Source organism: Phalangium opilio, unplaced genomic scaffold, assembly GCF_054372755.1.
Source record: "Phalangium opilio isolate 3A_F unplaced genomic scaffold, DU_Popi_V2 ptg000042l_1, whole genome shotgun sequence".
Lineage (NCBI taxonomy): Eukaryota > Metazoa > Arthropoda > Arachnida > Opiliones > Phalangiidae > Phalangium > Phalangium opilio.
The window spans coordinates 5,392,759-5,418,989 of record NW_028324166.1 but is presented as its reverse complement, the minus strand read 5'-3'; the positions used below and the strand labels follow the sequence as shown (position 1 = coordinate 5,418,989).

The following is a 26,231-nucleotide window of genomic DNA, read 5'->3' as shown; positions in this document are numbered from 1 at the left end:
ACAAAGGCTGGGACCACTCCGCAGACCAGTTTATTATTTAGGACACTAGGGGGTCACTGGTCCCAAGGACTAGTTTAAAAATTATCCTTATTTCTAAGCCTGGCCCGAAATGTGAAGGACCCCTTTAAAATATATTGAGGAATTTCAAATTTTCAACGCCGTGGATCCAGGGAGAAATGAAGTAAGATGGAGTGGAAATGATGATGCCTCCTGCAGCATTGAGACTCTCCCAGTGTACCTTGCGCACACCCCTACCATTCCGTAGGCGACATATGCAGTCTGGGAAATCTTGAAGGAGAGAGTAATGGAGTGGAAACCCCCATACCTAAAGCGTTGCCTTTGTACCCCCACCTACGGCACCATAGTCCTCCCATCATCCCCAGCGGTTAGGTAGGGTCGTGCCGGACGAAATTGTAAAGGACGCTCCCTCTATCTCAAAAATAGAAGCTAGTTCTCATTCAAATAAAATGGCGCTACACGGCAGCACTTAGCAATCGCCTACGGAAGGGTAGGGGCGTGCGCGAGGTACACTGGGAGAGATATGGTGCCGCAGGTCGCCCATCATCATTTCCAATCCATCTGACTCCCTTATCCCTGGGGAAATAGCACACTTCCTCTGGTCCAAAACTACTTTAGAGGTCACTGGTCCCAAGTTCCCAACGGAACGGACTAGTTTAAAAAATATCCTTATTTCCCAGACTGGCTCTGATCCTTTTCCCGTTATCGTCGTCTGCTCCTTGTTCGGTTTCTCGAGATTTGAAATGAGCGAGGGAAGTATGAATGATTCCAAGGTTCACGTTCAGTGTATCGAATATTAAAAATTTTAATTACAATTGCTAGAATATTAAGTAATAATGGATCCAAAGAAAAAACAAACCACCCTTTTCGATGTTTGGAAGAAAAAATCTAATAGCACTTCAACATCTCAGAAGGAACTCCAAAATTCAGTAGCCAAGAATGAGAACCTTAATCAAAACACTAACACCAATGAAGATAACGATGATATAGTTATCATCGAAGACAATGATAGTGATATTGAAAATTTTCAAAATATGGATTTTGATGATGAAGAAATTAGTAAAGCTCTCGAGTTAAGTATGGTAGAATATAAAGCCACGCAGGAACGTCTGTTAAATGATCATTGTGAGAGGCGAGGAAATGATCACGATGGATCTTTACCATCAACAAGTAAAGCTGCCAATGATATAGTTCCACCTAGAAAATACCAAGTACCTTTAGAAAAACTAGACGGATTTGACGCTGATTCGGGGCAAACATGGATTTACCCTACAAACTATCCGTTTAGAGAGTACCAATTTAATATTGTACAAACATCTTTATTCAAGAACACGATGGTTGTTCTTCCGACTGGTTTAGGAAAGACTTTCATTGCCGCCGTTATAATGTACAATTTTTATCGATGGTACCCGCGAGGCAAGATTGTATTTATGGCACCAACACGACCTCTTGTTAACCAGCAAATTGAGTCGTGTTTTAAAGTTATGGGTATTCCACAGGAAGACACTGAAGTCATGCTTGGTAAGTTGTATTTTTGTTGCTGGTATATGTTTTGCTTAAAGCAAATGTCAACTCCTGTGGCACCCCTAACATTCTGGCTGATCTTCTACACACAAATTTGACCTTGCCAAGGCAGAAGCCAATCCTATATTATCCTATATTTTTTGAGCCTGTTCCAAATTATCCTATATTTTGAGCCTGTCCTATATTATCCTATATTTTTCAACCTGTCCTATATTATCCTATATTTTTCAACCTGTCCTATATTATCCTATATTTTTCAACCTGTCCTATATTATCTTATATTTTTCAACCTGTCCTATATTATCCTATATTTTTCAACCTGTCCTATATTATCCTATATTTTTCAACCTGTCCTATATTATCCTATATTTTTCAACCTGTCCTATATTATCCTATATTTTTCAAACTGTCCTATATTATCCTATATTTTTCAACCTGTCCTATATTATCCTATATTTTTCAACCTGTCCTATATTATCCTATATTTTTCAACCTGTCCTATATTATCCTATATTTTTCAAACCTGTCCAATATTATCCTATATTTTTCAACCTGTCCTATATTATCCTATGTTTTTCAACCTGTCTTATATTATCCTATGTTTTTCAACCTGTCCTATATTATCCTATATTTTTCAACCTGTCCTATATTATCCTATATTTTTCAACCTGTCCTCTATTATCCTATATTTTTGAACCCGTCCTTTATTATCCTATATTTTTGATCCTGTCCTATATTATCCTATATTTTTGAACCTGTCCTATATTATCCTATATTTTTCAACCTGTCCTATATTATCTTATATTTTTCAACCTGTCCTATATTATCCTATATTTTTCAACCTGTCCTATATTATCCTATATTTTTCAACCTGTCCTATATTATCCTATATTTTTCAACCTGTCCTATATTATCCTATATTTTTCAACCTGTCCTATATTATCCTATATTTTTCAACCTGTCCTATATTATCCTATATTTTTCAACCTGTCCTATATTATCCTATATTTTTCAACCTGTCCTATATTATCCTATATTTTTCAACCTGTCCTATATTATCCTATATTTTTCAACCTGTCCTATATTATCCTATATTTTTCAACCTGTCCTATATTATCCTATATTTTTCAACCTGTCCTATATTATCCTATATTTTTCAACCTGTCCTATATTATCTTATATTTTTCAACCTGTCCTATATTATCCTATATTTTTCAACCTGTCCTATATTATCCTATATTTTTCAACCTGTCCTATATTATCCTATATTTTTCAACCTGTCCTATATTATCCTATATTTTTCAACCTGTCCTATATTATCCTATATTTTTCAACCTGTCCTATATTATCCTATATTTTTCAACCTGTCCTATATTATCCTATATTTTTCAACCTGTCCTATATTATCCTATATTTTTCAACCTGTCCTATATTATCCTATATTTTTCAAACTGTCCTATATTATCCTATATTTTTCAACCTGTCCTATATTATCCTATATTTTTCAACCTGTCCTATATTATCCTATATTTTTCAACCTGTCCTATATTATCCTATATTTTTCAAACCTGTCCAATATTATCCTATATTTTTCAACCTGTCCTATATTATCCTATGTTTTTCAACCTGTCTTATATTATCCTATGTTTTTCAACCTGTCCTATATTATCCTATATTTTTCAACCTGTCCTATATTATCCTATATTTTTCAACCTGTCCTCTATTATCCTATATTTTTGAACCCGTCCTTTATTATCCTATATTTTTGATCCTGTCCTATATTATCCTATATTTTTGAACCTGTCCTATATTATCCTATATTTTTCAACCTGTCCTATATTATCTTATATTTTTCAACCTGTCCTATATTATCCTATATTTTTCAACCTGTCCTATATTATCCTATATTTTTCAACCTGTCCTATATTATCCTATATTTTTCAACCTGTCCTATATTATCCTATATTTTTCAACCTGTCCTATATTATCCTATATTTTTCAACCTGTCCTATATTATCCTATATTTTTCAACCTGTCCTATATTATCCTATATTTTTCAACCTGTCCTATATTATCCTATATTTTTCAACCTGTCCTATATTATCCTATATTTTTCAACCTGTCCTATATTATCCTATATTTTTCAACCTGTCCTATATTATCCTATATTTTTCAACCTGTCCTATTCTATCCTATGTCTTGAGCCTGTCCTATATTATGCTATATTTTTAAACCTATCCTATATCATCCTATAGTTTTAAGCCTGTCCTAAATTATCCTGTATTTTTGATTCTGCCCTATATTACCCTATATTTGTGAACTTGTCCTATATTATCCTATAATTTCATAAAACATCCTATATTATCCTTTTTTTTACTTATTCGAAGTTTTCGTGTAGTTTAGCATGAAATTTATCATAATTTTGCTCTTTTATCGAAATCACATTTGACTGGACACCGAACATGCGAAATAATTTTATTTCAAGGTAATGACGCCCCTGACAAAAGAAAGCAGAAGTGGTTGAACAAGAGAGTATTTTTCCTAACTCCTCAAGTAATGAACAATGACATCAGTCGGGGAGTTTGTCCAGTTGATCTCTTAAAATGCCTCGTGATTGATGAAGCTCATAAAGCTCAGGGAAACCACGCCTATTGCGAAGTCATAAGAGGCCTTATTCAATCCTCTGACTCTCCCTTTCGAGTTATTGGACTCAGCGCCACTCCTGGAGGGGATATGAAGGTAATATAAATGTAGTCATGCCTTAGATGACTGATAATTACTGTCTCTTTGGGGTAAGACGTGAAAAAGTAAGAGATTAAGTTTACAAAAAGGATTGGCTGAAGTGACAGATATTAAACATTTCGTTTTAAAGATATGATAATTCAGGGTTGCCACGGGTCAGGGGAAACCTGGAAAGGTCAGGGAATTTGAAAATGGGACAAAAAGGTCAGGGAAACGTCAGGGAATTTGATTTTAGTGGGTAAAATTTCTGGGTGATAAGTCTTTATTGAGAGAGTAATGGAAGTTTCTCCTCATCTCGTCTCTTAACACAGAGTGAACTCTAGAGTAATCCTTAAAAATGTCTAGAATTGTTTTTATAAAGTAAATGCCTTTAAAAAAATCTCTTGGACTGTTATTTATAGTTAAAATGTTTCTTTGTCATTTTGGTGCAACAAATACATTGGAAAACTTAATGTAGATCGAGTTTATTTAATTAGAAGCACTTAAAAGGTCAGAGAAAATCTCAGAAAAAGGTCAGGAAAAACCTGGAAAAGTTAGGGAATTTGGTTCTGAAAATTCCGTGGCAACCCTGTTTCAGTTTTTACCAAAATAAAATCACTCCTTTCATTTATCACTTGGTGATTCTTCAGGAATCCTTAAAGCAAAGCGCGGCTCCAGTGGTTCCCCTACAAGTTGACTTTCCTTACGAACTCCAGTTTTGGCTTGGCGAAGGCAGGAGGCATTTGTGGGCGGGATTTATATGGGCACTTATAAATCCCGCCCACTAGGCTTTGCCAAGCCAAAACGGGAGTACAGGAGGAAAGTCGCCTTGTAGGGGATCCACTGGACCCGCGCTTTGCTTTAAGCTTAAGCAGTCCTTTAACCTAAGCTCATCAGGTTAGCGCCCAACATTGTCAGAACTTAATAGTGACGCGATGTAAGCAATTATGACGCTTCGGGATTTATGCCTGCTTGTTTATCCAAATTGACTTCCCATTATTGGACTGACCTTAATAAAAAAAAAGTTTGTTTTAATATAAAACAATTATGACTTCATGACATTTAACGTGATTATTTCAAATTATCTTCAAAATCTAGTTTAAATCTGTCTAGTAATTACTGAGAAAAATCGCGTTTTGATGAAATCTGACTTGCAAGTATCTGCATTCTATTCGGTGTGCTTCATTAAAATTCAGCGTTGATTAGTTTTAAATATACTATATAAGGCAATGCCCTAAATCTTGGAAAAAGTGTGGTTATCCGTGATGTAAAGTTTCACTCGTACCATAACTTTCTTGCAGGCTGTGGAATCTGTTCTCAAAAACCTGTTGATTTCGCATGTTGAACTGAGATCCGAAGACTCTCCTGATATTATTCCGTACACTCATGTCAGAACTGTTGAAAAAGTAGTGGTTAAAATGGATCAACAACTTATGAACATAAAAGAAAAATACCTCAGGGTATGTGCCTGGTTATATAAGACAGCCTAAGAACCCATTAAAGAGCTGAGAACGTTTAAAGCAAATGCCGGCTTATGTGACGCCCTTAACATGTTGGCTAATTTTCTATACATCAGTTTTTACCTTGCCAATGGTAGGAACCAATCAGAACTGGTTAACTCCGCACCTCGACTGTGGGATCAGCAAGTGGTATCTGTTTAAGCTAAACCACCATTTAGCGGCATTTGTTTAAACTAAACCGACATCTACCGGAATTTGTTTAAACTAAACCGCCATCTGCCGGCATTTGTTTAAACTAAACCGCCATCTATCGGAATTTGTTTAAACTAAACCGCCATCTATCGGAATTTGTTTAAACTAAACCGCCATCTACCGGCATTTGTCTAAATGAAACCGCCATCTGCCGGCATTTGTTTAAACTAAACCGCCGTCTGCCGGCATTTGTTTAAACTAAACCGCCGTCTGCCGGCATTTGTTTAAACTAAACCGCCATCTAGCGGCGTTTGTTTAAAATAAACCGCCATCTAGCTGCGTTTGTTAAAAATAAACCGTCATCTAGCTGCGTTTGTTAAAAATAAACCGCCAACTACCGGCGGTTGTTTAAAATAAACCGCCATCTAGCGGCGTTTGTTTAAAATAAACCGCCATCTAGCGGCGTTTGTTTAAAATAATCCGCCATCTAGCGGCGTTTGTTTAAAACAATCCGCCATCTAGCGGCGTTTGTTTAAAATAAACCGCCATCTAGCGACACTTGTTTAAACTAAACTGCCATCTAGCGGAATTTATTTAAACGAAACCGCCATCTAGCGGAATTGGTTTAAACTAAACCACGGCCGAGATTTGCTTTAAAGTTCTCAGTATATGGGTTCTTAGAAAGTCGTAAACAAACATGTGAGAAAATGTGAAAAATTTTAAATTAACCCACGACATTTTCGTGTTTTCTCGCACTCGCTCGACTTTTAACCTTAGCACTTGCCTTTGAAAACCAGCTTTTACTTTGTAATTAAATTCAACCATATCTTTCAGGTTTTAAAATATATATTAGTTAGATTGGAACAGAAAAACGCAATCAACAGAAACACGAATCCCGAAACAATGACGCAGTTTGGAATTTTGAAACTCAAAGAGGCTTTTACCCAAAATCCACCTCAAAATCTAACAAAAGCAACGCACAATTTGATCCTTTTAGAGTTTCTAGTTTGCATAACGCTCTATCACGCTTACGAACTCCTTTGCGTTCATGGGACTAGAACATTTTATAAATACATGAAAGGTGTGTGTCATCAACAGATTCCTAGATTTTTCCCGAAAAAATCTCCAATATTTCCAATTAATAGCTAAACCAGGATTGCATACAGCCATAAGTTTATAAGATATGTTTCATAAGTTTAACACTACCTGTACTTCGTAATGCAAGAGGCTTACAGCTCGAGCTAGTTCGAGAACGACACGAGAATTGATTCACTACACGCGGTTTTGCAGTCCATCCTCCTATTTAAGTCTGTGCTAAGCCTTTGACAGCGCCTCACCAGGGGTCGCTCTATGACAATCTATGACGTTTCACCAACGTTGTCACTTCATGACAAGCTCTCAGTAGCCAGTGACAAACTAATTGAACATATCTTATGAACTTATGACAGCATTTAGGAATCATTGTGTAGCCATTTTCTGATCTTATCTGGCGGATTTTATGGGAGGAGCTAGACTAATCATTATGTATGACGAATTTTTAATCGCGAATAATCTATCTTACTACGCCCTTGACCTCGTGTTTCTATCAACCAAAGATTTGAAATCACAGTTAGAAAGACGTCAGATTTTGTGGCGTGACGGATAATACTCCAGCCTGGCCCACACATGGATTAACTAACGCTAGGGATTGTTCACTAACAGTGTTTCCCATGTATTACTATCGCCAACTACATGTTCCGAATGATTCCCCTCTTCATTCCCCCAATTTATTGGACCAAAACGGATGTAGATATAGCGCCATCTCTCGGCAAAATCAATCATTTTTGCGGATTTTAAAGATGGCGACTTCTAATTTAGGCGGGATTTCAATTTTGACGTCATAGGACACGTGATATTTGGTCCAATATTCTTATAACCAGCCTGGGAAATAAGGATATTTTTTAAACTAGTCCTTGGGACCAGTGACCCCCCTAGTGTCCTAAATAATAAACTAGTCTCCCGAGTGGTCCCTGCCTTTGTTCTCCTATAGATTTGCAACTAATAAACTGGTCCCGAGGACCAGTAACCCCTGCACTTCTTGAATTAAAAAACTAGTCCAAGCAATTAATAAACAGGTTTTGGACCAGAGGAAGTGTGCTATTTCCCAGACTGCTTATAACTTCCTGTAAGGGAAAGTAGCTGCTGCTACGGGGCGTTTGGAACATGTATCTTTTAGGGGGAACGTACAATCCCTAGCATTAGGAAATCCATGGCCCACATAGAAAGAATGTAACGTTCTAGATATGGTTACACGATGTTTTCTATTAGATGTATGAATTCCCGGCTAAACAAGTTAAACTGGTTTTAATTCACTTGGACTTGGATATTTCTTTTAATTTTTAGGAAATATGACGGAAGACAAGGGTAATGGTAGAGTTGGAAAATTTTTGGAGAACAATGTGGATTTTGGAGAAATTTATCAGGAGCTTGCTGCAAAACATGAGGTGATTGGAAAACATTTTGTTGTTACATAACCAGGAAACTATAGAGGTGACGCGGCCGGGGAATCTCCATTGTAATTATAAAACTGCAATGTGTTGCCAAGTACTTTAAGGAAAACAAACAGAAAAATCTGTATTTTCCTAATGTTAATTGCCATATTTATTTTATTATCAAGTGCACCGTGGAAAAGGGACATTTTCCTTATGGTCATCCAAAGTTGAAAAAACTTGAAGATATTGTACTTAACCATTTTAAGAAGGCTGAAACTGGTAAGCGTTTATTAGAGATGGTTATCTAAAATATTAGAAACCAGGAGCCACTAGCAGGGCAGGGAATAAGCACAGAATACTGGACCTTGTCCAGTAAAATTTTAAAATGTCAGAAAATTTTTCTAAAAACTAATTGGGTCAACTTGACCAATAAATTTTCCGTAGTTTTGATGGTTACACTATGAAGATGCAACACTAATTTTTTCCCACATACTCCAGTGGACAATGTCCTATAATTTTTACAGTCAAAGAGGGCATCACTGGACACATGTCCTATAAGAATTTTCATTATTTCCGGCCCTGGCCTCTAGTATTGAGTTGAGGCATGGATTAACTAACGCTAGGGATAGTTCGGTCCCTCAAAAAGATAACGCATGCATGTTCCAAACGCCCCCTAGCAGCAGCTACTATCCCTAACAGGAAGTTATAAGAAAGTTGGACCAAATATCACGTGGTCTATGACGTCAAAATTGAAATACTGCCTAAATTGGGCAAAAACGATTTATTTTGCCGAGAGATGGCGCTATATCTACATCCGTTTTGGTCCAATAAATTGGGGGAATGAAGAGGGGAATCAAGGAATAATTCGGAACATGTAGTTGGCGATAGAAATACATGGGAAACCCAGTTAGTGAACAATCCCTAGCGTTAGTTAATCCATGGTTGAGGTCAACGGCATTGCAAATTAACACAGCAACTTATTTCCAATTAATGACATCAGAGGGAATAATAAAATATTCCCTTCTGATGACTGGTATCAGATTTATAATTTTCCTATTTCAATAGCTGGGGATTCAGATTCGACCCGAGTTATGATATTTTCAAATTATCGAGAAAGTGTTGAAGAAATTGTGCAAATGCTTGAAATGCACGAGCCTTTTGTAAGAGCCATGGCCTTTGTCGGACAAAATAGCAAAAATAGCAAAGGAATTTCGCAAAAAATGCAACTTCAGGTACATATTTCAAATATATTTTTAATGTAATTTTCCCCCTTTCCCGATTGTGAGTTTCTGTCTTGCGCCTGATGTAGGTAGTTGAAAGCTTCAGAAGGGGAGGTTACAATACCCTGGTCTCAACATGCGTCGGTGAAGAAGGGCTTGATATCGGTGAAGTTGATCTAATTGTATGTTACGATGCCCATAAATCGCCAATTCGACTGGTTCAAAGAGTTGGAAGGACTGGTAGGAAACGAGATGGCATGGTGATATCGTTGGTCACAGAAGGAAAAGAAGATCGAGTAAGTGACACGCGCAATCCTATTGTAACCTACAAAGTCGATCTTAAACTGGGGTTCGCCAAACACAAAGTGTTAGAAACTGTATGATTCTTGCCATAAGTTGATATGTTCCATAAGTTGTTCACTGGTTACTGAGAGCTTGTCATGAAGTGATATAGTTGAAACGTCTTACATTCTCATGAAGCCACGCCTGATGAGGCCTTGTCAAAGGCTTAGTGCAGACTAAATAGGAAGTTGGACTGCAAAATTAACTGAGTGTAGCCAATCAATTCTCTCTTGTCGTTCTCGAACTAGCTCGAGCTGTAAGCCCGAGGGGTCGGACGTTCGGCATTTTAGTGTACGGGATTTTGAGATTTCAAGATTTTGACAAAGATTTTGAGATTTTGCCCCAGATTTTGAGATTCTGACTCAGATTTTAGAAATCTAGAAATCTAGTCCAAGATTTTAAGATTTCGGGATTTTAAAGGAGATTTTCAGATTTTGAAAGCGATTTTCAGATTTCGAAGAAGATTTCGGGATTTTGTTCAGGATTTTCAGATTTTGAAGGAGATTTCGGGCTTTGGAACAAGATTTTCAGATTTTGTAGGAGATTTTCAGATTTTGAGGAGATTTTCAGATTTCGAGGAGATTTTCGGATTTCGAGGAGATTTTCAGATTTTGATTTTAGGATGAGATTTTGGGATTTTACGTTAAGATTTCGGGATTTCTAATGTGAGATTTCGGGATTTTTGGTGAGGATTTCGGGATTTTCAGATTTTAAGGTAGGGATTTTGGGATTTCTAGATTTTGACGTGAGATTTTAAAGTTTTCAGATTTTGACGTGAGATTTTAAGATTTTTAGATTTTGACGTGAGATTTCGGGATTTCGAGATTTTCGAGAGAGATTTTAAACAGATTTCAAACGAAGTGTACGGGATTTTGACAAACGTCCGACCCCTCGTGTAAGCCTCTAGCATTACGAAGTGTTGGTAGTGTCTTCATACTTATGGAACATATCTTATAAACTTATGGTACCGTCAATCGTCTATGTTGTCCACATGTTTCATCTTAAGACAACAAGGTGCTCAAACACCAGACTCTATTTTAGCCCCGACTTTTGAAAACAGTGATTGTATTGAGTCTTAAGAACTTAAACTTGGTCCTCGGGAAAGGAACAGTTTGTTTTTTTGAAGAGGTGTTCCGCGGGCTACACATGTTTAATAAGTGTTGACCTAGATTATTGAGGATTGATAAAAAAATTCCTCAACATCGAATTTTGCGCTCAATTTTGGTTGTTTGTCATTTATTTTTTAGAAATATAATCAGGGCCAATATAACAAAAACCGAATTGATTGCGCCTTGACTTCCAACGCCGTTCAACAATATCTATATCCCGATAGTCCCAGGATGGTGCCGAAAGGGATAGACCCAGAATGTCATAAAATGTACATGACTGTTAAATCTTTTACTAACCAAAAGGATTTTAAAAAACCTGGCCCTAAGAAGAGTACTGGCGCTGCCGTTGGTGGGAAAAATTCTTCCCGAAATAGTAGCATTTCCAATATGTTCGAGAAAATAAGTAAGTACATCAAATCAGAAGTATATAATACTTCTCTTCTTCGAGAGAAGTGTTGTTCCTTTGATTTTTTGGGAACGTACTTTTCTCAATAGTAAAACGTACTACCCCATTGGGGGCTTTTTGAAAACGTACTCTTCTCCCTTTGGGGGTATTGAAATTTCCTTCCCCCTCAACGAAAGGCTTTGGGCGCCATCTAGCGGCGTAATTTTCGTCCCATAGACGCTAATGTTAAAAAAATTGGAAAATGTACTTTCAAACATCAAATCGTACTTTTTGTACTGAAAACTTTAAAATGTACTAAAAAAGAACAAAGAATCGAGAGAAGTGTACCACCACAAAGCGGCGGGGTAATTGTAACATGATTCTTCCCAATATCATCCCTTAACATTTGTAGTGCACAAAATTAAGGTTACTAAACCAAATCACATACACGATAAATAGTTCCCCTTATCATTAATCTATCAACGCTGCTTAACTATTTGCCAAGGCCCATGCATGCGCTTGTGCGTTTTTGTCCCAGCCGCGTCAAGACAATCAAGGTTTGTTGGTTGATTGGTGAGGATTTAGTAATTATTAAACAGTTTTAGAATTCACTCTGCACGGTGCAATGCCCATCTGAAGTTTGATGAGCGGGGAAGCAAACAAAATGGTGCCATGAGCCCGGGAAGAATCATGTTACATACAACTGAAGTATTACAGGGTTGCCACGGGTCAGGGAAAAGTCAGGGAATTTAAAAACGGGCCGAAAAGGTCAGGGAAAAGTCAGGGAATTTAAAAACGGGCCGAAAAGGTCAGGGAAAAGTCAGGGAATTTAAAAACGGGCCGAAAAGGTCAGGGAAAAGTCAGGGAATTTAAAAACGGGCCGAAAAGGTCAGGGAAAAGTCAGGGAATTTAAAAATGGGCCGAAAAGGTCAGGGAAAAGTCAGGGAATTTAAAAATGGGCCGAAAAGGTCAGGGAAAAGTCAGGGGATTTAAAAATGGGCCGAAAAGGTCAGGGAAAAGTCAGGGGATTTAAAAATGGGCCGAAAAGGTCAGGGAAAAGTCAGGGGATTTTAAAAATTTCAGCAAATTCAGGGAATTTGAATTTATTGGGTAAAATATCTGGGGATAAGTCTTTATTGAAAGAGTAATGAAAGTTTCTCCTCATCCTCTCTTAACACAGAGTGAACTCTAGAGCAATCCTTAAAAATGATGTCTAGAATTGTTTTTATAAACGAAATGCCTTTAAAAAAATCTCTTAGACTGTTAGTTATAGTTAAAATGTTTCTTAATCATTTTGGTCCAACAAATACATTGGAAAACTTAATGTAGATCGAGTTTATTTAATTATAAGCACTTAAAACGTGCTGTAAGCATTGACACTTTCGGCCTAAAAAGGTCGGGGAAAACCTCCAGGGAAAGCCTCAGAAAATGGTCAGGGAAAACCTCAGAAAATGGTCAGGGAAAACCTCAGAAAATGGTCAGGGAAAACCTCAGAAAATGGTCAGGGAAAACCTCAGAAAAAGGTCAGGGAAAACCTCAGAAAAAGGTCACGGAAAACCTCAGAAAAAGGTCACGGAAAACCTGGAAAAGTCAGGGAATTTGATTCTGAAAATTCCATGGCAACCCTGTATTTAGATGATACAGAGTATCATCCTTCTTCTATTATCCCCTTCTGCTAATATTTATCAGAACAAACGCGAACAACCTGCAATTTAAAGCTCTTAATCTAACTTTGCTAATCCAATTTTGCTAATGCACTTGTATGAATATTTTGTTAATGTTTTATTATTATTATTATTATTTATTTTTAAATATTTAATAGATTTAAGTAAGAAGCAGAGAATAGAAAGTGGTTTCTTGAATGATGAAGAAATGGCCGAGTGGACTAAAAATTATAAATGCCCAGATGAAGTCTATTTAACCTTACCCGCAAAATCCACTTTCCTCTCACTTCCTAACAGCACGGCGATTGTAAGCATCATTTTACATTACAAAACTAATCCGTGTCCACTGTTGTCAGGATAGCATTATTAAAGGGAATGCGAATTTACAATTTCATATCATATTTTAGCACGAAAGTGGTGGTATTATGTTACACTTTCGAGTCTCTACTTTCAAAATATCAAGTTTTTAATATAATTGAAATATTAAAGTTTCTATTTTTAAAATCCATTGAAAAATCACGAAAACTCTGCAGTTTCGATATATATCAATAATTTTGTCTTGTCGAACTTGTTCACCCGTTTGAGGACGTCACTATGACGTGAGGGGGAAAAAAGCGCGGGAATCCTATATATACGCGTCTCGAGCTTCTCGCCAGTCTTAAACTCTGGGTCTGATAGCGGAGAGAGTGGCACCATCTCACGTGAAAAATATATCTGTGACGTCAGTCTACGGGAAACGTTTCAGCCTTTTAATAAAAAGTGGATTTCAAATAATTTCATTTGAAGCATTTTCAAATGCATATTGCGGCCAAATAAGCAGCAGAAATCGGAGGGAGAATTAAAAGCTTGATATTTTTGAATTCACAGAAATTAATTTAATTCTATCTTTTGTTATATAAATCAGTGCATGGTTTTTCAAACGAAGCTTCCATAATTCCCTTTAAGATCGTAGTTTTACAAATATTGCCATGTATCGGCTCGCGTATCATTAACGTGCATTTGTTTGTGTGCATTATTTTACATTGCATTTTACATTCAAACACTTAATATACTGTTATAGACGGAAGACAACGATGTAGTCTCCAAAAAACCAACTTACGATCTTTCAAAGTACATTTCATGGCAAGTGACAAAACAAGCTTCATTCGAATCGGGCCATTCTAAAAAAACGGAAGTACTTGTCCATATATTGAACTTCATTGAAAATTCAATTGCATTTCCTGATGAGGACCCCTACAAAAATGATTATGATAATTACCTCGATATGAAAGACGTTTATGACTTCGACGAATTAACCAGTGTTGACAAACAACCTGAAATGTTGACAAAATCCAACAGCAAACGAAAGAAATTGTCATTACTATGTGACAACAGCTCAGACGAAGACACACCCGTAAATGTTAATGACAAACGACTTCCAGGACCAATCAGCAATTACTTTACAAATAATGAAATTAACAATCAGGACACTGAAGAAATTGCATTTGTCAACGTCATTCGTCAACAAACAAACAGCAAACTCAAATCACCACCATCTATTTTGGATTTCGATTTCAATCGCCCTCTTTCACCAATTGATCTTAATGAATTTACGTCTATTTTTGGTGAAAAAATAGACAAAAGTATGCAAGGGCCCCAAAGTGACGCATCTGATGATGGATATAAGAGTGATGACGAACGTTTTTCGTTCCTTAATCCATTTACTGCAATTAAACCCTTGAAATCATTACCTCATGTTGAACATGCTGACATTAACGATGTTTATGATGATGAAGACTCAGATCAGATTATATTATCTACGCCGCATGATTTATTGTTAGAGGAAACTTCTAAAAATCAGGATGTTGCATCGCAACAGTTGCCACAGGGCTTGGAGATGCAAAAGATTAAAACTCCGTTAGTAGAGATACATAACAGAAAAGACGATGATGAACTTTCAACTGTCGATATTGCTAAGAATACTCCTAAAGCCTTAGTTAATCAAAATAACGAATTTTCGAGCCTTAATACGACAGAATGCAATTTTTTCGCTGATATTTCATACTTTCAAAATGACACGCCCATTAATGTCTCGAAAAGTTCGGAAGAAATTTCGAAATTGAAGTCAATTGCAAAAAAACCGTTAACTAGTGATGCAGCTAAATTGGCAAATTTTGGTGTTGTTTCCGATTTGAAAACAATTAGGCCTACGCAAAATAATCTCAAGCCTGATTTTAATCTGAGTAGTTCGGAAGAAAGTTCTTCGGAACTCGTGTTAACGGAAAAACCATCGGTTTCGAACAATGCCAATATGGCCGAGGCTAAAATGCCAAGTTTTGCCGGGGTTTCGTCGGCTTTGAAAGCTGCTACGCAAAATAGTCTCAAACCTGTGTTTGATTTGGATAGTTCACAAGAAATCTTTTTAGAATTAGAACTGGATTCAACCGAGAAACCATTTTTAGGCTTAGGAAATAATGCTAAAACAGTTACCACCAGCGCAGAAAAGGTTTTTGTAGGCCTTGGTTTAAATAATGCTAAAACAGCTACCACCAGCGCAGAAAAACCATTTTTAGGCCTTGGTTTAAATAATGATACAACAGCTACCAACGCAGAAAAACCATTTTTAGGCCTTGGTTTAAATAATGCTAAAACAGCTACCAGCGCAGAAAAACCATTCGTAGGCCTTGGTTTAAATAATGCTAAAACAGCTACCAGCGCAGAAAAACCATTCGTAGGCCTTGGTTTAAATAATGCTAAAACAGTTACCACCAGCACTGAATTACCAATTTTTAATGATAGTAATTGTATGAAAAGCGCTGAAACTGTTCAAAAGAAGCTCAAACCAACGTTTAATCTCGATAGTGACGATGAACTTTCCCAACCTATTGTAGAATCTACATCAACAGCAATTAAACAGTCCGTAGCTAAAGATACTTGCCCTCAACCAATTGTTGACCATTTAGGGTTCGAACCTGAGGAAACTACAATAAACAAACCAGACCCTGTCCTTTTGCCAAAAAAGCTCAAACCTGTGATTTGTATGAAAAGCGCTGAAACTGTTCAAAAGAAGCTCAAACCAACGTTTAATCTCGATAGTGACGATGAACTTTCCCAACCTATTGTAGAATCTACATCAACAGCTGTTAAACAGTCCCTAACTAAAGATACTAGCATTACTTGCCCTCAACCAATGGCTGGACCAATTGTTGAACCAGAGGAAACTGCAATAAACAAACCAGACACGGTCCTTGTGCCAAAAAAGCTCAAACCTGTGTTTGATTTAGATAGTTCATCGGATGATAGTTGTAATACGAATAACGATCTTAATTTAAAGCCCAAGTCTAAACCGGAACCGGAAGTGTCCACGGAAGCTGAAGTTAAGTCGAACTTCGATCTTAATTTAAAGCCCAAGTCTAAACCGGAACCGGAAATGTCCACGGAAACTAAAGTTAAGCCTAACTTTAATCTTGACTCCGATGATGAAGACATTTTCATGATATCTTGTGGTTCGGATGAGGTTAAAAATGGCAGTGACGTAATTGTACCAAAAGAAACAAATTGTAATAATGACGCACCCCAAAACCCGACTACATCAAAAAACATGTCCAATGATGACCTGTGTTTCAATGACAAGGACACGGAAGTATTGGACACTAAAATCGTTCACAGACTAGGCAGTACATCCACGCCTAAAGCCGGGGTTAGGTGTCATTCCAAAATTTTAACCAGTTCTCCAAACGTTTTCCAAGAAAGTTCCAAACAAAAATTAATTATCAGTAATGCGATCGACATATCCGTCGATATTTTTGGCGAAGATAATGAAGTTGCGAAAGTAGATGATGTGTTGCCCAACGTACCATCCAGTAGTTCGAGAATGAATCTACCCGTCAAACCATTTTTTGACTTAGAAATGGATGACGATGACGTATTCGTTCTTACACCGGAAGAGTGCGCCATTATTGATGGAGAATGTGGAAGTGGAAGCGGAAGTGGTTTTAATAGGATAGGTGGAAATAAAGCAACCGTCAATCCTCCAGATGGCGTTGTTTCTAATAAGAAAGATGCGAATAAAACGAACGTCACTTCCGGTTTGAGTTCCGATGAAAAAGAATCACCGATTAGGTTTAACAGGAAAAGGAAAGCTACAGTAATTAAGGTGGGTTCTGGGTACCACTCTTAAATTTTTGTTTAGTTTCTGTTTCATATGAACCACGAATGAGATAGATGCAGAGAAGTATTGAAGGATTGTACAATCCGTTATAAAGGGGCGTGTCAAGAACTATATTTTGAAGTAGTAGTGTTACTCTTTCTTGGAGTAGTGATTGGGTAATGTCACGTGACTGTAAGAGTGGAATGATCCGGCTGATAGATTCAAAGGAATTTCCGAAGCTCATTCCAATGCACTGATAATGTTACGAAATCCACGCATGCCCAGTAGAGCTCTATTTCATGGAAGATTAGCTTTATGTAGGCCACGCCCCTACAATAACGGATTGTACATCCCTTCATGTTTTGTCAAAAACTTCGCATTGTGCAATAACACGGGACTTTTAAAGCAAAGCGTGGGTCCAGCAGGTCCCCTACTAGACGACTTTCCCCTTGTACTCCAGTTTTGGCTTGGCAAAGGCTAGTAGGCGGGATTTATAAGTGCACTTATAAATCCCGCCCACAAGTGTCTTCTGCCTTCGCCAAGCCAAAACTGGAGTTCGTCAACTTGTAGGGGATCCACTGGACCCGCGCTTTGCTTTAAAGGGACTGCAAAGAAGGCATCGGCTGGTGGGTAAAAATTATTTGAAATACGTCACACACATCACGTGGTGCCAAGATACAAAGACTCCTCATGGAGTGGAACTGGACATCTAGTCCTTGTTTTTCGCGAGTTTGCAGCGCCAATTCCATGAAGTGGTGGTTTTCGAAATAAAACGAACTAAGCTTCTTTGAACCACGCCTCTCCTTGGTCACGTGCCTCTGACGTATTTCAAATAATTTTTACCCACCCGCCGATGCCTTCTTTACAGTCCCTTTAAAGCAAATCTCGGCTGTGGTTTAGTTTAAAAAAATTCCACTAGATGTTCCCATAGTCGAGGGCCTAGCAAAAGCAAGTTTTAGCTCCACCCTCTAGGACGAATTCTGATTGGTGTGTACTAGAAGATGAAACAGAATGGTACTGGCGCCACTTACCGACATTTTCTTTAAATCAAAGCTTAAAAACGGTTTCGGAGAGAGCTATTCTTAATGTGACATCTAACGGAAAAGTTTAGCCACACCCTCATTCTTATTGCATGCCATGAAATATGATTTTTTTAAATGAATTATCAACTCTTTCTCCACCTTTCTGTCTGCAGGATGATGATGACTGTGACGTAAGTGTAGTCTTTGAAAAGAAGTTCAAAAGCAATACAGGTAATTTTAAAATTAATAAAGACAATTAATTAAAGCAAATCGCTGGTCACGTGGTTCCCCAACAAGTTGAATTTCCTTATGAACTTCAGTTTTGTCTTGGCCAAGGCAGGAAACCTTTGTGGGCGGGGTTTAGAAGTGCACTTATAAATCCCGCCCACTATCCTTCGCCAAGCTAAACCCGGAGCTAGTTCAGGAGGAAAGTCAACTTGTAGGGGAACCACGTGACCAGCGCGATAGATATCTGCATGCAGGATAAAATATTTGGAAATGTTCTTACTGTGGCGAAGAAGGTTTTAAATTTGAAATTCGGAAATTATACATTTTATTTCAGACAATAGTTTCAACAATAAAAAAACTACGAAAATGATTAATAAGGTAAAAATTATTAAACTTATTGCTAATTTAGAAAAATTAACTTTAAGAAATTTAATTAAACATTAGATTAATAGTAATATATATATTTTGATATTGTTAGTCAAATAGCGCGAAGCAATTTCTTGATCAAGAAGCTGATGTATCTGATATAGTGTCAGATGATGAAGTGGAAGAAATTGATAATGATGAATATGAAGAGAGCTTCGTTAATGATTCCGAAGAGAGTTCCTGCTCTAAAAGTAAATACCTGTGGTCGTTAAAGTGCACGGGGAAAGATATTAATGATGTAAGAGGGGCTTGATGGGTGTGGCTTATTATATATCTCCTCCCCTTTCCCCCAAAATGGCGGTGAACTTTGCAGAATAGAGTATTATCGAGGGAATGTGCTAAGCGGGGACGATGACCTTTAGTATTAGAGATTTTGACCACTTTGCTCACTCCTTATTAAGGGAATGCGAATTTATAATTTCATATCATATTTTAGCAGAAAGTGGTATTATGTTACACTTTCGAGTCTCTACTTTCAAAATATCAAGTTTTTAATATAATTGAATCAAAGTTAATTTCTATTTTTAAAATCCATTGAAAAATCACGAAAACTCTGCAGTTTCGATATATCAATAATTTTGTCTTGTCGAGCTTGTTCGCACGTTTGATGACATCACTATGACGTGAGGGGGAAAAAAGCGCGGGAATCCTATACGCGTCTCGAGTTTCTCGCCAGTCTAAACTCTGGGTCTGATAGCGGAGAGAGTGGCACCATCTGACGTGAAAAAATATATCTGTGACGTCAGTCTACGGGAAACATTTTAGCCTTTCATAAAAAGGGGATTTCAAATAATTTCATGATATGAAGCATTTTCAAATGCATATTGCGGCCAAATAAGCAGCAGAAATGGGAGGGAGAATTAAAAGCTTGATATTTTTGAATTCACAGAAATTAATTTAATTCTATCTTTTGTTATAAAAATCAGAGGTTTTTCAAACGAAGCTTCTCATACCATTTAACTAAGTTGTTTAAAAGTTTAAACATTATTTTACAGGTCCTGAAAGCATGAGAAAAATATACTTACAATCAGTTAAAAGCCCAGCAGCTCGCGGTAACAAATATAAGCTGCAATACAACCCCCAAAACTGCAATTCCATGATTTTTTCGCAAGCCGTTGAGTCCGATGTGAGCGATTATGAAGAAGATAGTTTTTGCGTTGGAAATGATAAAATTGACAGAGAAGTTACGACGCCTGTCAAGAAACGTGTCAAAAAAGCTACACGGAGAATCATGGTTGTCCCGTCATCGAGTGATGACGAGAAATCGCCTAACAAGGGTCACGTGTTTACTGTACCAAAAGAAGTGGCGACATCTAGCAGTAAAAATATGAAGAAAGAGTCTAATGATAATTGGTTGTCAAAACCATCTACTTCCAACGCATGCGCGTCACGATCATCCAGTTCGAACACGAGGTTGCGTGTGCAGGTTGCTTTAGGAAACAGTTCTAATGACATAAGAACAATTTCGGGTGAACAATCTTGTTCCAAGTCCAAATTAAACTTTGAATTGGGTGATGATGATGATGATGAAGGTGATGACGTGTTTCAAATAAGGAACAGCTCATCGGTGAAAGAGCATGCGTCTCATAGCAGAAGCAATTCTTCTGCTGTTAAGACAAATCTGCTTGAAGAAAAGAGTCAAATGGTAAGTTTTAAACTTATCTTTCTTAAGGCTCTTTCAGACGATCCAACTTTTTGACTCAGCTCGATGGGTCAAAAAGTTGTGTCAACTTGCCCAACTTTTGAAGGGAAAAGTGTAGTAAATCCTTCCTTTTCACACGACTAAACCTTTACCGCCAAATAAAACTTTTTAAGCGCCACCTACCTTGTCACCTACGAAATAACCCGCGAAAAAGGCTTTTTTTGTAATTAATTTTGATTGGCTGAAGAAATGAAATTAAAAAGTTGAGTCAGCAAAAATTGGATCACTGGTCCAGTTTTTTCTAAGCAACTTTTTTGGTGACTCAAGTCATCCAGTTTCTATTCACACGATCCAACTAGTTGATTCAACTCGGGTTGACCCATCAAGCTGAGTCAAAAAGTTGGATCGTCTGAAAGAGCCTTTAGTTCTACAACATTAAATATACGCTTTAATGAAGGGAAAATCAAGTGATTTTTTTTATCGATTCTTCTACTAATTATAAGACCAATCTGCATAGTGAAACATTTAAGAAATACCTCCGAATGATTTTAAAATTCAAATTAGTCTGAGATTCCATTGGTAATTTAAAATTTGCACCTCCAACCAATCGCGTAACGCCCTGCTTTCTTGTTAACAAAATTCGCTTGGCACGTTCCAAGTATTCGCGGCGCGATTATCACTTCACATCGCGCTAAATTTTATTCGACATGTTTAGACATTTTAAATAATCCTTGGTAGCATTAACTTTCATAATGTGTTTAACCAATCAGAACTCGAGCACCATACCAGAACTCGAGGGCGGAGTTAAAACTAGCCTTTGCTAAGCTTAACGGGTCAGTCAACTCCACCCCGCGACTATGGGAGCATCTAGTGGCATTTATTTAAACTAAACCACAGCCGAGACTTAATTGCTTTAATCATTATTTGCTCCAAATTTGTTACAGATACAGTTTAATTATGAGCGGCTAAATTAATGTGCATCTGTTTTTGTTAATATCAAGTTTATCCACTGAATAAATTCCGCCCCCCCTTTTCCTAAATATTATTAAATTGGGTATGTTTTTACCCCAAAATATTCTAACTAGCTGTTATCCGCGGCGTCGCCCGCGTGTCATAAGAACTTCCATCAAAATTATATAAACAATGGGTAGATTTTACTGATGACTGATATTTTTGAAGCACCCTAGGAGCGAAGGCACTCGGCGTTGCCCGTCAGCCCGTCGGGATTCATTTTTTATTACTTTTCACGCGGACATTATTCCACAAAGAAGGGTTTTTAAATTTCTGGCCGCCATTTAAAAAGATGGCTACAAATCGAACCCAAAAGACTATTTAGCCCGTCTATAGGTTAAAGGAAACCAGTGTACTAAATATTTGCGAAATCGGTTGAAACGCGCGGACTTTGTTGCAAAGAGAAGATTTTTTACATTTCTGGGCGCCATTTATTTAGATGGCGGCGGACTGGAAAAATCTTTCTTAGTACGCGCCTACTACTTATGAGTAACTTTACGTTCCTGCAAATTTTCAGCCTTCTAGGGCAAGCGGTTTGCGCTGGGCGTTGATTATCAGTCAGTCAGTCAGGACTTTGATTTATATAGATATAGATTATCTTGTTTTATTGTCACCTTTTTGCACAATATTGCTATTTTACTCCATTTCTACCCCAAAAAATATGTGCATTTTTAGCCACCCGTGTTTAATTCCAATATTTCGATTCTTTTTAGGCTTGTCCAAACGAAAAGCAAGTAATTTTTGTCAACGTTAGCGAACTGGCGCCATCTCGGGTAAGAAAATAATATTTTAAAATATATTGCGATTTTCTTTGAAACAAAAAATTCAACATTGCAGCACATTATTTCGTCATTGAGGAATGTACAAAATTTTCACGTCAATGTGATTCATCTTAGAGTCGCGAATTACGTCGTGAGCAGCAAAGTTGGTATTTATCGGAGTACACCGGGTGATATATTTAACAGCGGGAAAAAAGCTGATGTCGAAAAAACTCTCCGTATGATGATTGATTATTATGAAAAACCCGTTCTAATTTTAGAATATTATAAGAACGAATCATCAAGGTGATTTTAAATTTATTTCAATGTCAGCTCTGATAAAACCAAAAGTTCATAAGATATGTTCCATAAGTTTTGTCACTGGGAACTTAGAAACTGTAGCTTGTCGTGAAGTGACGTAGGTCATAGATTGTCTTAAAACGACGCCTGGTGAGGCGCTGTCAAAGGCTTAGTAACTTCGTTGTTTTCTTTTATAAAGGCTTAGTAAGTTCAGACTAAATAGGGAGATGGACTGCAAAGGCTTAGTACAGACTAAATAAATAGGGAGATGGACTGCAAAGGCTTAGTACAGACTAAATAGGGAGATGGACTGCAAAGGCTTAGTACAGACTAAATAGGGAGATGGACTGCAAAGGCTTAGTACAGACTAAATAGGGAGATGGACTGCAAAGGCTTAGTACAGACTAAATAGGGAGATGGACTGCAAAGGCTTAGTACAGACTAAATAGGGAGATGGACTGCAAAGGCTTAGTACAGACTAAATAGGGAGATGGACTGCAAAGGCTTAGTACAGACTAAATAGGGAGATGGACTGCAAAGGCTTAGTACAGACTAAATAGGGAGATGGACTGCAAAGGCTTAGTACAGACTAAATAGGGAGATGGACTGCAAAGGCTTAGTACAGACTAAATAGGGAGATGGACTGCAAAGGCTTAGTACAGACTAAATAGGGAGATGGACTGCAAAGGCTTAGTACAGACTAAATAGGGAGATGGACTGCAAAGGCTTAGTACAGACTAAATAGGGAGATGGACTGCAAAGGCTTAGTACAGACTTAATAGAGAGATGGACTGCAAAACAGTAGTGTAGTCAATTCTCGCTTCCGTCGTTCTCGAACTAGCTCGAGCTGTAAGTCTCTAGCATTACGGTAGTGTCATAGTTATGGAACATATCATATAAACTTGTGATAAAACGATTCAAGTGCTGATAAAGTTTCTGTTAATTATTACAGAGGTCGAACTTTGTACGCTGATAGTTTTTTACGTAACATGTACAGCACTGAGCTAAGCGTTCTTTTTTCGGAATCTCAAGGTAATGATATAGGGATTGACTGTGAGCATGCAGTGCTTTTTACTAAGACCAATGGCTTGGTATCAGAGTTCCGCATATGCGCAGTAGAAGTTTAATTGTTTACTGAAAGCACTAGCTCATACCGGGATTTTTTTTTCTTTTCTTGCAGATGAAACGGTTCAACTTATTGCAGAATTAGCTAAACAAGAAAAAAAACTTGATCTTCATGTTGGTGTAAGAATGGCTGGTGATATCTCCGATGAAAAGAAAGAGGTGATTAATAATATCAGGGATGCATAAAGCTAATTGTTATTTATCGATCATTGCGCGCCCATATCTCCCATGTTAATCTCTATGCGGGTTTTATGGACCAGGGTTGAATTATATCCGTCACACTTCATAATTCTAACGTATTTCAAACTGATATTTCATTGGTTTGTTAAAACGCATCGCAAGGTCAGGCGCCCGTGACGGTGCAAGGTTCAAAATAGAGCTATATCAATTTGGGGAAAGTCAGGGTTCATACAAACCTGGAAAACCGGGAGAACCTGGAAAAATCAGGGAAATAAATAGTTGACAAAAATCTCAGGGAAATTTATAATTTTTAGTAAAATTCAGGGAAATCAGGGAAATTTGCGTCAAACAGGGGCCGAGTAATTGAGCAAAATGTTCATAAACATATCCTCCATAGGATTAACATTACACTAAACTTTGGAGGCTCATAACTCTGGTTATATTAGAGATACGGGGATGTCCTTTGATTGTGTTATAGTCATATTTGCCCCCCCCCCTCCTTCGTTAAAATTTGCTCCATAGGATACTCCATATACGGGAAAAACCTGGAAACTCAGGGAAGTATATGGGGAAAAAACCTGGAAATCTCAGGGAAATTTGTTTTCCAAAAGTTGTATGAACCCTGGCGAAAGGAAAGCTTTTGAGGCGCCTTGTTCTGCGCGAAATGAGCACGGAGGGAGGGTGAAAACCGGCTCCCTTTATTGGCAGGCCCAACTATGACGTTTCCCCATTCCACTGATATAGCTCTATAGGTAGAATTCATTATGCATAATGATTAGACTAGCTCCTCCCACAAAGTCCGCCAAGATATGTTGAGAAAATTCTATACAGTGTGGAATGCTTTTCACGCTCATACTTTATCCATGGTATGGGAGCCACCTTATAGCTTTAGCGCGTTGTACAGCCTTAGCACATCGGAAACCACACGTAGTGTTGCAAAATTATTTTTGCTCTTGTTTGAATCCATAATTTAATGCTCGATTGAAACGACACTATCATTGCATTCCCAAAGGTTTTGAGCTTAAAAACACTAAAAAAAAAATTATAATAAGTATTGCTAAATTTGCGGGTAAATGACCTATGCCAACGGATGGCAAATTACAGACTCGCATGTCCAAACTTGACCATTAATTAATTATTCACGAAATTAATTTAAAACACAAAGTATTTTATTTATTTTTTATTACCAGCTCTTGCAGTTTCTTGCCGATTTGCCGCATGTAAATTGCGTTATTGCACTAAACTTTATCTCAGCATTTAAAACATTGTCAAATTTCCTAAATTGCAGGTAAGTTTAAAATATTCTATATCAATTAAATACCATATTAACCATATATAAGACTCTATATACCCAAATTGCTTAAAATTTTGCAATCCTAAAATTTCTAAATAATTTTTCGAATTTTGATTGAAATAGCAGATTAAATGAGCTAATTAATAATAGACCCAACCAAACAAATCATTTGAATTTTTATAACGGCTCAGATCTCGAGCTCGGGTTTTGAGGTGAGAAAAGGATAACCTGATTGGCTTGATATTGCCATGCGCAGAACCTGTTTTACCCCTAGAGTCAGACTCTAATCCAATCAGAAAAATAAGAGATTTATTTTTGTCGCTTAACAACAGATGGTACTACAGTCAACTTTGTTAGTCACGTGATAAATGGAGACGAGACCAAGCCAACTTGTTTATTTGTTGGTTGGGTCTATTGTTTTCAGAATTTCAAAGCTCCTTGACAATTAATATGTAATTCTTAGGTCTGCGAAAGAACTTGAAGAACGGGGTAAAATGCCAACACAATTTGCACGGAAATTATACCAATTTATTAAAGAGGACTTTTCGTTTGCGTAGTATCTGTTGTTAAAGTATGCGAAAAATTATGGATGGTCAAATTTTTATTTTGTTATACAAAGAAAAAATAAATTTTGTAATATTTAATTAATTTTTTTTAAAAAAAAAAGTATGTTTTGAATATGCGGCATTAATTTTATGTCTAAACCTTGCACTTTCGAGTCTCTAATTACTAGATATCAAGTTTCTAAGTTAATAGAACGAACATTTTTATAGTTTTACATAATTTGACTCATTACCTGATGAATATCAAACATTGGTGTTAACAAAGGTGTAAAAAGTACACTTCATTAACAATTCCCTGCCTTTGGCTGTAGGCGTCATGTAAACTGAGAAGCAAACTATTATCCGCTAAACGGCCTACAGGAGCTGACCAATCAGGGAATACAGGGTTCGTACGAAATTTTTACATCGAAAATCCCTGACTTTTCCATGTTATCCTGGACCCTGACC

The 26,231-nt window shown here is 37.2% G+C and overlaps 1 protein-coding gene across 1 annotated transcript; it reads left to right on the top strand.

Annotated features, from left to right (window-relative positions):
- Positions 1–744: 744 nt before the first annotated feature.
- On the top strand, positions 745–25,899 carry Fancm (FA complementation group M). The gene is made up of 21 exons (XM_089836577.1): positions 745–1,539; positions 4,028–4,281; positions 5,565–5,723; positions 6,750–6,996; positions 8,298–8,398; positions 8,572–8,665; positions 9,452–9,618; positions 9,696–9,902; positions 11,196–11,460; positions 13,265–13,413; positions 14,167–17,241; positions 18,431–18,488; positions 18,820–18,863; positions 18,964–19,102; positions 19,907–20,556; positions 22,278–22,337; positions 22,402–22,628; positions 23,575–23,654; positions 23,803–23,906; positions 25,118–25,215; positions 25,685–25,899. The coding sequence occupies exons 1-21, from the start codon at positions 855–857 to the stop codon at positions 25,776–25,778; spliced, it is 6,957 nt and encodes a 2,318-aa protein (XP_089692703.1). The 5' UTR covers positions 745–854; the 3' UTR covers positions 25,779–25,899.
- Positions 25,900–26,231: the final 332 nt, after the last annotated feature.

Excerpts from the sequence above, each read along its gene's own strand:
- Fancm (XM_089836577.1), top strand. The coding sequence starts at position 855 with ATGGATCCAAAGAAAAAACAAACCACCCTTTTCGATGTTTGGAAGAAA. Across the intron at positions 8,399-8,571 it reads AGCTTGCTGCAAAACATGAG|TGCACCGTGGAAAAGGGACA; the intron begins GTGATTGGAAAA and ends TTTATTATCAAG. Across the intron at positions 9,619-9,695 it reads CGCAAAAAATGCAACTTCAG|GTAGTTGAAAGCTTCAGAAG; the intron begins GTACATATTTCA and ends CGCCTGATGTAG.